Source organism: Centruroides sculpturatus, unplaced genomic scaffold (assembly GCF_000671375.1).
Source record: "Centruroides sculpturatus isolate CEXI.00-Female unplaced genomic scaffold, Cexi_2.0 scaffold2111, whole genome shotgun sequence".
Lineage (NCBI taxonomy): Eukaryota > Metazoa > Arthropoda > Arachnida > Scorpiones > Buthidae > Centruroides > Centruroides sculpturatus.
Genome location: NW_019386381.1, coordinates 58,574 through 73,306, shown reverse-complemented (window position 1 = coordinate 73,306; position 14,733 = coordinate 58,574). Strand labels below are relative to the sequence as shown.

Here is a 14,733-nt window from a genome sequence, read left to right as displayed (position 1 = left end):
TAAATTCCTTTATTTAATGTTATAATAATGATTCTTATCCAATAGTCTAATTGATTATACAGATATCTGTCATATAACACAGAAGTTACGATCTGAAAAATTGCCATGTTATGCAAATCCATGTTAAACAAAACAAAGAACTAATGCAAAACATAGGATTAGATTTCAAAAATATACTATTCTTTTTTGTTACTAAGAGAAATATGTTGATTAAGGCAATCAATAATTAACTAAAAATTACAATTAAAAGTACTGCATTACAGGTTAACCAACATATACAAACCACCTAATGATTTCAGTTATCCATTTACCAAGTTTGGATATAAAATGAGATCATGGCCCAAAAAATTGGATTCAAGTGGAATGGCTGGCATATTCAGAAAAAGGATGCTTTATTTTGCATTTTTTGTATTTTAGTGCATCAAATGTGAAACATGGAAATTTTGTTAGTGGATTTAATGACTAGAAGCATTATAAAAGAGAATGTGATCACCATATGGAATCAGAAACTTGTATAGCAGCTTATAAATCTGTGTATCAGTTTTTGTCATTAATATGTGAAATGTTGTAAGTTACATCAGTGATGCATACAAGCAGAAAATAGATAAAAATAACGAAATTCAAAAAAAGTGTTATAGCTGTTATAGAATAGCTGGAAAAGAAAGGAATTGTTTTTCATAGGAATGAAAAAGAAGGAAATTTTGAAACTCTCATAAATTTCATGCTGAAACAGATGTAGTGTTGAAGTAGCATTTGGAAGTGTCAGCAAAAAATGCTAAGTATTTTATCCCATAGGGTTCAAAGTGAATTAATTCAGGAATAGGGAAATTATATTTTTAAAAAAATTATTGAAGATTATAAAACTGCAAAATATTTTGCAGTATTAGCTGATAGTTCAATGGATGTTAGTATAAAAGAACAATTTTTAATTTGTGTAAGATTTATAAATTTCAAGAATATCACTGTAATTGTATGAAAAGAATTTATTGTATTTGTTAAAGTGTCAAGATCCACTGGCTGAAGCATGACCAAAACAATAACATCACTTCTCAAGAAAGTTGGTTTGAATTGTGTTAACATTTGAGGGCAAGGGTACAATAGCACAGTCAATATGAGTGGATATTTCAAAGGTGTGCAAACATGTAAAAGAAGTATCCAAAAGCATTATATGTTCATTGCTGGTACATTCCCTTAACCTATGCATCTTGGATGGCTGCAAGAAACCCTCTATTAGAAATATATTTGGAGTGGTACAAGAAGTTGTCAAGTTCATTGGCAATTCTGCTAAACATAAGTTAGCATTTTCTTAAATGACAAAATGACAGCAGTAGCAACAGCAGCAAAACAGATGACAATGACAATGAACATGAAACAGATAAAGGAAATGGGGGCTGCAAGAAATTATTAACGCTGTGTGAAACACATTGTTTGTCAAGAGCTAAAAGCTTATTTTGACTTTTAGAATTATTTTCGGCTATTCAAATGTGTCTAGAACAAATGACTAGGTTGAGAACATCTAAAGATAGAAAAGCATTTGTTCACCTGAAATCAGTACAATCATTTGAATTTATTCTTGCATTGTGTGTCACAGAGAGTATTCCTGGGCATTTAGAAAATTTATCAAAGCAGTTACAAGTGTCTTGCAACATAATTAACCCTTTAGGGATCATGTTTCATCATAGACTAAGGACTACCTGACTGCACTACATGTAGCCAAAAAGTTCCTAGTCATCTTCTTCCTAGACATGTGCTGTCAATAACAACTGATACTGTATATCTGAAAGAAGAAAATGGTGGTGATCAGAGGTGCCTATATATTGGGGTACTTTGGGGCATGTGCTCCCTTTTTGTCTCACTTGCCCTTTTTTCCAATCCAAAAGGGCCCCAAACAACAGAAAATTTGTGATTTCTAGCCTATTCTACAAATATAAAAGAAACTAATAAACAATATTTGTCCAATGACCCAAGCAACTTCAGCAATGTTGACCAAAACCCTATTCCTTGTTTTAAAGACCAAGTTAGCCCCAAGTGCAACCAGTGACAACTTATTGGAATGCTGATTCTATGTTGAATCATAGAGTTTGAAACTCCTTGTATAATGTATGATGCCTTTTTTTTATAGTTTGTGCCCCGCCCCCTTTTTCATAGTCTGTGGGCACCACTAGTAATGATCTGCCACATCCTTCATTATTACAATATGAAATTGAGGACTGGAAAAACTGTGCATTACACAGTTTGGCAAAATAGAAGTACAGATGTTATCAATGACACTAGATAAAGTTATACTGAACACTGATTTGCAAAGATTTCCTAACATCAGAAAGAATATTTCAAATTCTATTGACAATATCAATGTCCATTGCCACACCATAAAGAACCTTCAGTTCCTTGCAGAAGTTGAAAAACTGGCTACGCAGTATTATGGATAAAGACAAATTGTCAGGATAAGCACTCTTGAACATTCACAGAAAAGAAAATAATATAGATTAAATTATAAATTGTTGGAATGCATACAGAAGACAGATTAGCATTTGTATAAAAGAGTTAAAATGTAAAAAAATGTTACTTTGAACCAACTTTTAATGAAAATAGTATTTATTTTGTAATTAAATAAAGGTAATAAATCCTACATGTTTGAAGCTTTTTGTATAATTTACTTACAATGCCTTTTTTTATAGCTTGAGCCCCTCCCTTTTTATAGTCTGCAGGCACTACTGTACACTGCACAGCAGATCCAGCATGTTTAAAACATTTGGAGTTGCTAGAAATTTAAAAAGCCTTGAAAAATTGGATTACTGTCAACTTTAGTGAATCATACAGTCTATCAAAGGCATGAAAAGCCTGTTTCAAACTATAGTAAATTAAGATTCGCTTTTTCTGTTCCTGACAAAGGCCATTCAAACTGGACAAAAACATTAGAAAATTGAATAAAAATGCTGCATTTTAAAGGTTTTTATGTTGAGGTTTGAGTACTTAGTGTAATTTAAAATTCAAATCATCAATTGAATCTTTTCACTCAGAAAATCATCTAATCTAAATATTATCCTGACTATTGTTTCTTCTACATTTTAACTTTAATTTTTAATTTAAAATTTTCAATAAAAAGTTATTCTCCAACTTTGATTTCATTTCATGATATTTCTCTATTATAAGCAAAGTCTTATGGTGGCTTTAATCCTTGGAGATTGCACTTAATTTCACAGATACAGTACATTCAAAATAATTTTTTAAAAATTTTTGTTCTGAAATGACAAAGAATTTGGAAACTTTGGTTACTCTTAAGAACTGGCAACATTGATTAGCTAGCATTGCTTTGTCAGTTCTTTTTTGTTAAGCAAAACTGCACATTTTTCTTCAGACTACCTTAATTTGTATCAGCGAGATACTGTGATCTATTAGTATATTGTCACTTTTTAATTGTTTTTTGGTTTTCTTTCTAAAATTAAAACTATCACATATTGAATTGACAATGAGAAGAATGTTGAAGAATTATAGCAGATTTTACTTGAGTTAGATGATAACAATTAAAAAATAATTTTTGTAAATGATCTTATAAAAAGATAAATTTATGCTTCTAAACAATTTTAATATTTTCTCTAATTTCAAAACTTTTCAGACTCTTAATTAATCTTCACAGCAGCATTTAAAAAATAAAACAGTGAAAAATATATATAAAAAATATTAAACTGTAGGAATCATAGCATTGCTTATAAAATTAAAAATTAAATTAATTAAAATATAAGATTATATAAATATTATATGTAATGTAGGTATTAATGTTTAAAATAATAATAATAAATAAATATCCTAGAAAAAATTGACCTTGAAAGAATCTGTAGTCTGTAACTATTCAAGGACTTAGTCCTGGAGAATATTTCATCCTTGAACAATACACTATAAGTAAATGATTATANGCCAAAACTACACATCGCACGTGAATGGTGTTTGTATGTGGTAGTAGCCCCAAGTCTCTATTCGTGCATAGGGGTGGTTGCGTCTCGATAGCTATAAGGGTGCGGGAGATATGGGCTTGAAAGTGGTTGAAAGTGGCTTTTTATTTCAAATGTTTTGTTCGAATTTAATTCGAACAAATTCGAACATAAAATTCAAATATTGGTTCGATTATAGAACAATCGTAAACATTCCAGAAACGTTGAAAATAGTTCGTTTGACCGGACGTGAACAGGAGACGTTCAGAAATAGAATCAGGACCAGGTCTCTAATTAGTCTGGAAACGGGGGACCTAATTCTTGCATTCTGTGAAAACGGGTAAGATTGGCTATAATGTAATTATCTTAATCTTCACTATCGTTACTTTTTGCCCACAAATAAAAACCCAGCGAAGCAGGTCCTTGCAGCTAGTTTAATAAATAAAATCATGAAAGTATATTTAGATATATAAACTTACCATTGAAGAATATGTATACAGCTGTTGCATTTTTTCCATGTATTGAATTACTACTTTTATAATAACAAATATAAAGACCTGTTCTCTCAGGCGAATGTTGAATTGAAAGTTTAGTAGCTTCTGAATATGAAGGTCTTCCATATGTAATTTTAATGTTATTTTCTTTTATATCAGGTTCCTAAATAATAGAACTAAAATTAATATGATCTTTATTTACAGAATTGTCTATTTTATAATTATTTAAAAATTCTATCACAGAAGAAAAACTTTAAAAATTTTTTCATAATTTGTCATTTTCACACACTTTAAGAACAACTTTAGATGATGATACAATTTGTCCTGGATGTTTTACCAATCAATATATTTTTACATTATATTACTCCAGTGAGATGATTTCAACAAGTTTCATATAGTGAGGCAGAGAAGTGCCAAAAAAATAAAGCTAGAAACTCTACCTATTTGACTTTGTTCTGTTCCTAAGTGGGTGTGAAAAGGACAAAATATAAATCAGTTGCTTAATTTTTTAGTGTTTCTTCTATTCTAGATAACTTTTTAATTGAATATTTGTCCTGGATTCTTAATGATATTATACAGTTCTAGACAAAAATATACCATAAGTTCAAGTAATATTTTTAGACTATAAATTAATAAATTGTTTAAATGAAATGGTAACATGCAAAAATAATCAATTATATCCATCATTTTAATATGTTAAATAATTTTACACTCACAGATTATTTAAAAACAAAATATTAAAAAAAAAAAACAGCATTTTACAGAGAGAAAATTATAAGTTCAAAAATGAATAAACATTTAAATTTAAGGATTTAATACTTTATGTAATTTCTTTGGTGACAAATAACATCATACATGCAATATGGAATTGAATTTGCATTTTTGAATGTCTTGTTTCAGGTCTGCAACTATTGAAAATTGTCTCCCATTTTTGTAAATGGACCTAACAAAAAGCTCCCACAGATTATCTATAAAATTCAGATCTGGGAAGTATACAAGCCATAAGAAAACTTAAACATTATTTCTAAAAAACCATTGTTTCATCATTTTTTTAATTGTAGCAGGATACATTATCATACTGAAAGATTAAATTTTCATCTCCAAGAGTGTGACCACACTTACTAAGTTGATCTTCCAACAGAATGCAAAGGATTTACAGGTCAGACATCCAGGAACAAAGATGATTTGATTTGAAGATATAAATAAACAAAGATGTCTTTCATTGAGCTGAAAATGCAGCCAAAACTATCATGGAGCCACCACTCATTTGTCGACTCATTTGCAAATCATCTTCAACTCTTTAGTCATGTCAACACTTTTGCCAACCATCAGGCCCATCAAGGTTAAACTTTATCCAGATCCAGCTCATGGTCTTCCTTGCCATATTAAAACAAGTATTTTTATGTTTCTTTGTTAATGTTGGTAATTAGATTGCAAAACTCAACAAATAGTCCAAGTTGAACAGGAAAGAAGAGCAACACTTTTGAGTTTATTTGCTGATAACTTAGATCAAGTTGTAAATAAGCAAATCTGTCTTCTGTTATGAGATAAACAACTTTTTCTCCCAGGACGCCTTTTTAGTGGCTCCATCAATCCACATTTTATAACATTAGGTACAAAACATTGAGAATGGCTAATTACAGTAGCAATTTCTTTGGGTTACTCCACTTTTATGAAGTCTCCAAATCCATTTAATTTCAGGTTCTGTGCATGTTTCTTGTTCTCTCAATAATTATTACAAGTAGTTAGGGGACACTCTGGAAAATTTTAAAATATTGCCAACCATTTTGCCAGTTTAAAATTTTTTCACCACTTCAAATTAATTATCACCACCAGTTTTACTTACTAATTAATGCAGGTGCTAGTAGCCTTATCAGTTTGGCATCTGGAAAGCAAAAGTAACATGTTAACCTGTTGCATACAATTCAGTCAGAAAAAACTGTATATTGCAGTTTTTTCTGATTGAATTGTAACTGCAAAATGTAATTAATAATTGTTCCAGATTATTATTTACTTGTTTAACTTCTTGTGACAGGATTGTATTCATCAGTTCAAGATGATTAATATTATTTCTAAGATTCATATTTTAAAATTTTACTACACTAGGTCACAAAAGTATCTGGATACCTATAAAATCGAAGAGTTTTTTCTAGTTATAACTCACTTCTCACATGAAATAGAAAAAAATAATGCCATATGAAATCTTCAGGCTTTTTTATACTAGAAAAAATATTTACATGTGCAAAAATTATAGATAAAAATAGAAATACATATTTATTTCAAACTGTGAAAATTTTCACTTCACAAAAGTATTCAGACAGAAAAATAAATAATTTATTTTTCTGTCTTTTATTATTAAAATATTTTATACATTTAAGAACAAGTTGGGCCTCTTTTTGCCCTGATAACAACTAAGTATTGATTCATTTAAATTTTTATAACAGTTTTGTCTATTAAATTCAAAACTCTGTTGATGATGTCTTCAAGATCAGTTTTGTTTGTTATTGATTCTGTTCTGATTGTTCATTCAATGTGATCTTGTAAATGCTCAATTGGGTTGAGGTTGGGTGATTGTGGAAACCAAGGAAGCATTTTTACAGTGCACATCAAGAAATAGACTGATTTTCGAAGTATGCTTTGGATCATTGTCATGCTAGAAAACAATTGTCATGCCTTGATATCTTAATCTTACCCTGACTTTAATTTTCCTATTGATTTCTGAACATTGTTATTTAAAATCTATTTATACACATATTGATTCATTATTCCATCAACAATTTTCAGAATTCCAGCACTATTTGCAGACATAAAACTACAAATAGCACCAAACAATTCCCACATTTCATTGTAGGGATCAGACTTTTCATTTTTAAAGATGCTCCAGCTTTTCTCTGTACTTTCAGGTAATCATTTGAACCAAGCACATTGAATTTAGATCATATGACCTCAAAAATGATTTCCAAAATGTTATTGATTTTGTATAAAACTCTTTTGCAAACTTTAACCTATACTGCTGGTTTTTTCATAGGCATAAAATCTTTATAGTACTTGCTTTTAAAGTTTTTCTGACAGTTACTACAGATATATGTACTCCACATTCTACAAAAGCCTCAACAGCAAGCTTAGAAGCAATTATTTGTGGATTTTTTTTCTTCACTTTCCTGTCAATGACATGTTTCTCTCTCGAGGTAAATATTTCAGGACATCTAGTTCAAGTCTTATTAATTACATTATTTGTCATAAGGAATTTCATAATGGTAGACTTTGGAATGTAAAACTGTTCTGCAAGGTTTTGCACAGATTTCCCCTTTTGCTATTCTTTAATAATGAGTCAATAATAACAATGGTTAATTTGTTTGATTTTATTGTTTACGATGACAAAATAAAATAACTCAAATACAAGTACAAAATCAAATACTTTAACTCATTTGTTGAGACAAATTATTTGTTTGCTTTATAAAACTCCAGTTTACTTTATGTTTTTGATATGTGAGCAGAAGAATACGTCAATATGAAATCAAACATTCCTTAATTAGTAAACATTTTGTCAGGGTAAATGCAATAACTACCATGTGCAAATATTGTCATTTCTGGTTGTTGGTGTTTGTATGTAGATTATCCTAATATTCTTCGGTAATATCTGTTATGTTTTCTGTAAATTTACTCTGCTAAGTTTTCTCAAAATTGGAACATGTTACGTGCCACGTACCTTACCATAAGAAAACAGTGTTTGCTTGTTCCTGTAAAATTCACTCTTTGCTGTATAACAGGTATTGCATTTACACTGAACATTTGTTGTTTACCAGAATTCAGCAGTTTAATCTACACAAACATTTTAAATTTAATTTTAAAATGATAAAACTGATTCTTTTAAATCTGTTCCTTAGTTTAACGTATGGTACATTTATTTCAAAGGCAATGCTATGGTCATCAAAAAGGAAATATTTATTAATCATCAAATAAATTCAATATTTCTAATTAGCTTATTATTTTTTAGTATTTACTGAAATACTTTCTTTTAAAAGCAAAAAACAGATTATAACTTACAAGATACTTTGGAATATCCCAATAGGTATCATATTCTCCTCTACATTCAAGTATTAGAAGTGTATTTGGAGGTACATTTATATAAGGTTTTGCAACATTTAAACGAGGTGGAAGATAAGTTAAACATTTATCTGAAAAATTGCAATGAAAAATATAATTAACTTCTATAAAGAAACTTTATTTTATTCAACAAACTAAAAATTAAGAATAAAAATAGTAAAAGCCTACAATTGTCAATGAACAATTGTCTAATCTATTTCACAGTTATCACATTTACTTAACACTTAAGATTTTATGTCAAAATTATTTAGCATATATCCTAAATGGTGTTTCTTTTTTCCAAGAAAAAATCCTTTCTTCTTGCTTGAATTTTTTTAAATAAAATATTTTATTTTCTCAACAAAAAAGAAAATCTCAAAAAATATTGTGAGAACCCAGACTTCAAATTAAACTTAAACTAAATAATAAAACAAAATACTATCACTTTTAACAATACAACTTTGTAGGCAGCGATATCTATCAACTTTCACACCTGGAGCATCTCTTCCTACATGTTCTCAGCGTGGAAAGAAACACTTTCCTGATTTTACAGATTTAATATGACAACTAAAGGCCAGCCAAGTCAGTTCCTCAACCGAGCCAGTCGTTTCCTGTGTCTCCGTTACTCTATTTTCTGATACATCGTTTTTACACTTTACCACAGGGAGATATAGCCTAGAAGCTTATTCCCAACTAGCTGATACAAGACAAAATCTTAAATAATTCGGGTGAATTTCTAAGTTACACAGATAAATAATGCTTGATTTATTTATCTTTGTTTATGTCACATTACATTTACACATAGAAACAATTTTATGCAGAAAATTATTTCCGATTCCCCTTTACAATGATACTGGATATCCAATCAACATGGGCACTCACAAAACTTTTCCAAGGGACAAAGCTTGGAGGCCGAGCACACTCGGGATTTTATCTTGGGGGAGCCGAGTTGAACGGATACAAAATTTTAATGCGATTTCAATAAAATTTATTGGTGGATTACAAAAAAATTCATTGGTGGATTATAAAAAATTCATTTAAAGAATGAAATCCAATTTTATTTTCTTTTTAGAAAGCTCTTGAATTATTTCAGTCATTAGTTACATTAATCTCTCTGTGTACCGGTACATATAGCAAAGTCATTTCGTTTAAGCCGAATGGCCGAATGGTCAAGATGGCAGCCTACTGCTCTGGGGAGCCAGGTTCGAATCCGAACGGGTCAAAAAATCCTCAAAAATTTTTCGGGGGTGGTCCAGTCCGGGCCCCGTCCCTCGCCACCCGGCCGCCCCATTGTGGATCTAGCCAAACCCATAATGGGCTTGCTAATAGAGGCCCTCTTAGTGCCATACAGAGCGGAAAGAGTTTAAAAAAAAAACATTCCGTTCTATCGTGATTGTGTCACAATAGATTTTAAGTTAAATAGCCAATGAAACAATTCTAAGTGATTTATTTTAATAAGATCATGAATTCGTTCTTAATTTTAAAAGTTTGCAAAATTTTTTATTACAATAAAATAAATTTTTTTCGGAAAATTATATAATTATATATTAAATGAACAGGATTAAGAAATATGTAAAATTAAAAGCAAAGTTTATTCGCATCTTTTGCTTTTTTATGTAATGAGATAAATTAAATAATCATAAATGTGCAATTATATAGACTCGTGATGCTGTCACACCCCAGTTCTTGATTGATATCTTTGACTGTTCGTTCTGCTCAATGTTACTTCCGTTAATAGTTTCCTGATATTGTAAATTTCCACTTGAATGATGTCCTATCTATAACACACTTTCAACAGATCATAGGCTATATTGTAACTCAGAACGATTTTTTAAGAAGAGGCTAGGGCGCTAAGCTATATGACCAGATTCCAGACCTCTCCCCGTTGTAAGTGGTCCATGATAAGTAGACACTGACTCAACTAGGCTAATTTGTGGACGTTCCTATATCCTGTATTGATACTTTTGATCATTCGCCGCTCTGCACGATTATAATTTACTAATTAAAAGAAAGTTACTCGAATGTAAAAAAAATAACATTTATTACAGGCATAGCCAAATTTTAGGCATGTTCATATAACCATGCTCATCTTGTTACACTGTGTTATTTAAAAATCTGTAGACTGCAGTCAAAGCTTTACGGAGAAGCATACATAAAGCAGTAACCTGAAAAATAAAAAGTTAAGAATGCAACTTATACACAAATTATCATTTGTGCATAAATAAGAAATCATTACAGAATATGACTTTTCGATATTAAATTTTCCAACTTTTATTTATTTATTCTTTTATATATACTGTATATTTTCTTTTGTAATAAAACTGTAATTCGGTTCATCCGATGTTAGGGATTTCTCTAAATACAAACAAGATAGCAACTAAAAAAATCCAGCAACAAGTTACGTAACTTTTCGGCAAGCGTTAAAATTGTGGTGTCATCTGTTATGAGAGTTTATTAAACAACTTTTTATATTATTAATTATTATTAAATGAGAAAAAGTGTAATTTTGGAGTTGGGATTTAAGTTGGCGTAAGCTTTAATAAAAAAAAATTGTAAATGTTAATTAATAACGAATAAAATTTTTAAGTCCGACTCCACTCGACATATGATACACGCCCTCCTGTATCTCCCCACCCCATCAACCTTTAACTAAGAAAATTTAATAGCATCAATTCCTCTAATATACAAACTTCCTTGCAAAATTTCAGAAATTTTCAACGAAAGGAACAGGAGTTATTAAGCTTTCAAAATGGGTGAACAAAATCGTGCACCCCGCACACTAACATCCATACATATAAAAAACCGTAACATTTTTGCATTTCTCGATGTTTCAAAATTCCTAAGTCCAAAAATGTAAAAAAAAAAATCTTGGTAGATCAGTTTTTTGACCGATCGTCAAATTTCCCCCTCTGTTGTATATAACAGCAGGAAAAGTAAAAACAGGATGTGAGACATATACTACCTTTGTCTCACAAAAATTTAGCGACAAGAACGCTGTTGTTTTCTTCCTATCATTAGATTTTTAATTGATAAAAGTGAAAGACTTCGATTTATGGGCCTCCCAATCAGCAAATAATCTACAATTTTTTCAATTTTAAGTGCTATTTCATTTTCAATGACAAAGATTGTGAAAATGAATAAATGTATATGAATAAATGTATTATTTTTCTAGAGCTTTATTTACAATTTGTGCAGCGTAATGCTTAGATATCTTTTACAATTACTCTCAGTTTTTGTAAGTCTTGATTGTCATCATTGTTATTTCAGAAGCTAATAAATTGATGTAATAGCAAAATATGATTTGAAAAATAACACATTATCTCGCATTAACTCATTATACAATGCAGCAAGCTAATACTGTAGTAGTTGGCCGGATAGCCACTACGGCGTTAACTTGGCTTGACGTTCTAGGGCAAGGGTCGGCAGTTTGTCAAGTGAGAAGAGCCAAATTGCCATGGAAACAGTATAACAAAAGAACCAGAGAGCCGCATATATAACGTGCACCAGAGAGATGACCCCTAGTGCGCGTTACAGGCATTCCGTGACAATAAAAAATTCCTATTACAAATATACTGAATTATTTATATTGTTATTGGCTATTGGCCAAATAAATAATAATAATTTATACTGTTAATTAAAATGTGCAAAACACTACACACGACAGGGGCGCCTCTAGTGGCCGATTTTGGCATAACGTTACACGGACGGACACGCGTTCGATGGGTAATGTATATATAGATATGCTTCAAATGCTGCCATTCGCATGCGACTCATATTGATCAACGCGAGTGTGGTCATGTGCGGACGGGCTAAAGAGTGATAGAGAGTATGCCGTACGAGTCGACGTTTGTTCGGCGGCTCTATCTCATAAATTCATAAGTTGTAAGGCTGCGGTGAAATGAGGTGAGGTGAAATTGGAGTTTATGTTCGAAGAGCCGCATGCGGTTCGCGAACCGCTAATTCCGACCCTTGTTCTAGGGTGTCCAAGATCAAATCCTGCGTATGATTATTCGGATCTTCGCGACTGTAACGGTTATAACAGTTGTGAAGATCACAGTCATGAATTTATCATGATTTTAAATGCGGTTGAAGCGGCGGTCATATGGAATTTTGCGTTGTATTGTGGCGAGGGACTTTTTAATTATACCCGTCGTGGTTTTGGCTAGGCTACAATGGAAGTAGCCAGGTGATAGGAACATATACGGAACACTGTCGGAAAGTGGTTGCTATTTAGATGTTATAAACTTGAAGAAAACTCAGGAAACCACACACGACCAGTGTTCAGTAACTTTATCCACTCGACCATAAAACCAATTTAGAATAACGTCAGCACAACTGCTGACGTTATTGAAATAACAAGTTTGATTTCATATTTCCTGTATTTTATTACCCAATTTCCTAGACATTTTGATGAAGAGACTTTACATTTTAAATTTATTTAATCAGAAAATAATAAATAAATAGAAACGCCAAAATGTTTCATTCACAGTTCGCAAAGGATGGCCACAAGTTGCATCGATATGTGGAGGATCATGGCTCTGGCTGGGGTTAGGATGTCTCGGGTATCTGTATCTTTTCATCTAATATGATATCTTCCGGTCTATTACATTTATTTCTTTTCTCATTATGCACTTGAAAATACATAAATTAATTATTTAAACTTTATAATTTAAATTTTATTATACAGATTTTGTCCCGGGCCTCTGCACAGATCCAGTTCCAGGACTTCTCCTCCTACTTGTCAGCCCTGCCAAAACGACGCATATTTTTATACATTAGTAATTTCGATCTATACTAAAACTGTGAATGAATTATTTTGGAGTTTTTTCTGTTTTTTATTGATTAAACAATTTTAGAAGGTCTTACCATTAAAATGTATAGGTGATTGCGCAATAAAATACAGGAAAACAAAATCATATTTGTTGAACGATTGCCAAAAATTATAGCAATGGGAAAACCAATTTACTTGAGAAACTTGTTTTCGTTTTTATTTTCAAGGGTTGACTTATTTATTTTCAAACGTAACGTAATTATATCTAAATTAAGTCAATAAATACCACTTAATAAAAACATTTGCTAAATAATTTTGTGTTAGTAAATATTTTACTTACCGAATTAGTAAATTATCCTGCATTATGTATTGTGAACTTCATAATACATTAGTATACTACTGTATTTATAAAAAGGGATAATTATGTAATTTATTGTATAAGTACTATGAATCTATGAAAACATGGCTTAGAAATTTGATGTGAGTTTCTTATCATAAGTAAATATTAATTTTGTTTAAATTAGAGTTAAAACATACGAAACATCTTGTAAGAGTTGAATAAAAATACAGAATATATGAAATTAAAAATCAGAGTCGAAATTATTTAAGAAAATTATAGGAGAGTTATAGCGAATTATAGTAAATTTCATAGGTTGTTAATTGCTTTTTATTTTATAGATATCTTATAATTTTGATGATTTAAATAGCTTTGTTTACATTGCTATTCGTTTATAGCTTACAAGCTGTCTATGATACAATTGAATTGTAATTAATCTAGATCCGTTTAAGATTTTGCATTATCTTAAATGCATTGAGAAAAAATACTTTATCAACAATGTTAAGAGAAAGTAAAATAAAAATAGTGTAAAATTTAGTTCGTTTTATGGATCTTGACCTGGCGATAGACGATACTGAAAAAAATCTAGCAATGAGTTGCATAACTTTCTCGCCTGTTATGAGATATTATTTAAAAAATAACTTTCATATTATATTAATCATAATAAATAAAATTGTGTGTGGCGCCATCTGTTATAAGATTTTGTTACAAAATTTTTTAAATATTTTTAATTACTATAAAAAACGAATAAAATCTTTATAGTCCTATCCTTTCGAGATACATGACCCCCTCTATCTCTCCACTCTCTCAACCTTTTAGTACCAAAATTTAATAGTATCAATACTCCTCATATACAAGCCAACGTGCTAAATTTCGTTTCTTAATCTTTACCCCATCCTGAGATATTAGAGAGGTTGAGGCGCACGTTTTAAACGTGTAAACGTGTACGTGTGACGTTCGGCGCCGCTTTCCCGTAAGCCTAAAAGTTTGACGATGGTGTTTGGAATGTCGAGCGTGATTCCACCGACTATCCAAACACCATTGTCAAACTTTTAGGCTTACGGGAAAGCGGCGCCGAACGTCACACGTACACGTTTACACGTTTAAAACGTGCGC

The 14,733-nt window shown here is 30.8% G+C and overlaps 1 protein-coding gene across 1 annotated transcript in view; it reads right to left on the bottom strand.

Moving 5' to 3' along the window:
* Positions 1-4,360: 4,360 nt before the first annotated feature.
* Positions 4,361-14,733, bottom strand: part of LOC111614760 (vascular endothelial growth factor receptor 2-like) — a 14,368-nt gene continuing 3,995 nt past the window's right edge. Inside the window, exons 3-4 of the mRNA XM_023356124.1 lie at positions 8,471-8,601; positions 4,361-4,586 (exon numbers count right to left, since the gene is read on the bottom strand). Of these exons, the coding sequence (XP_023211892.1) occupies positions 4,377-4,586; positions 8,471-8,601 (341 nt within the window). The 3' untranslated portion in view covers positions 4,361-4,376. The remainder of the gene's footprint in view (positions 4,587-8,470; positions 8,602-14,733) is intronic.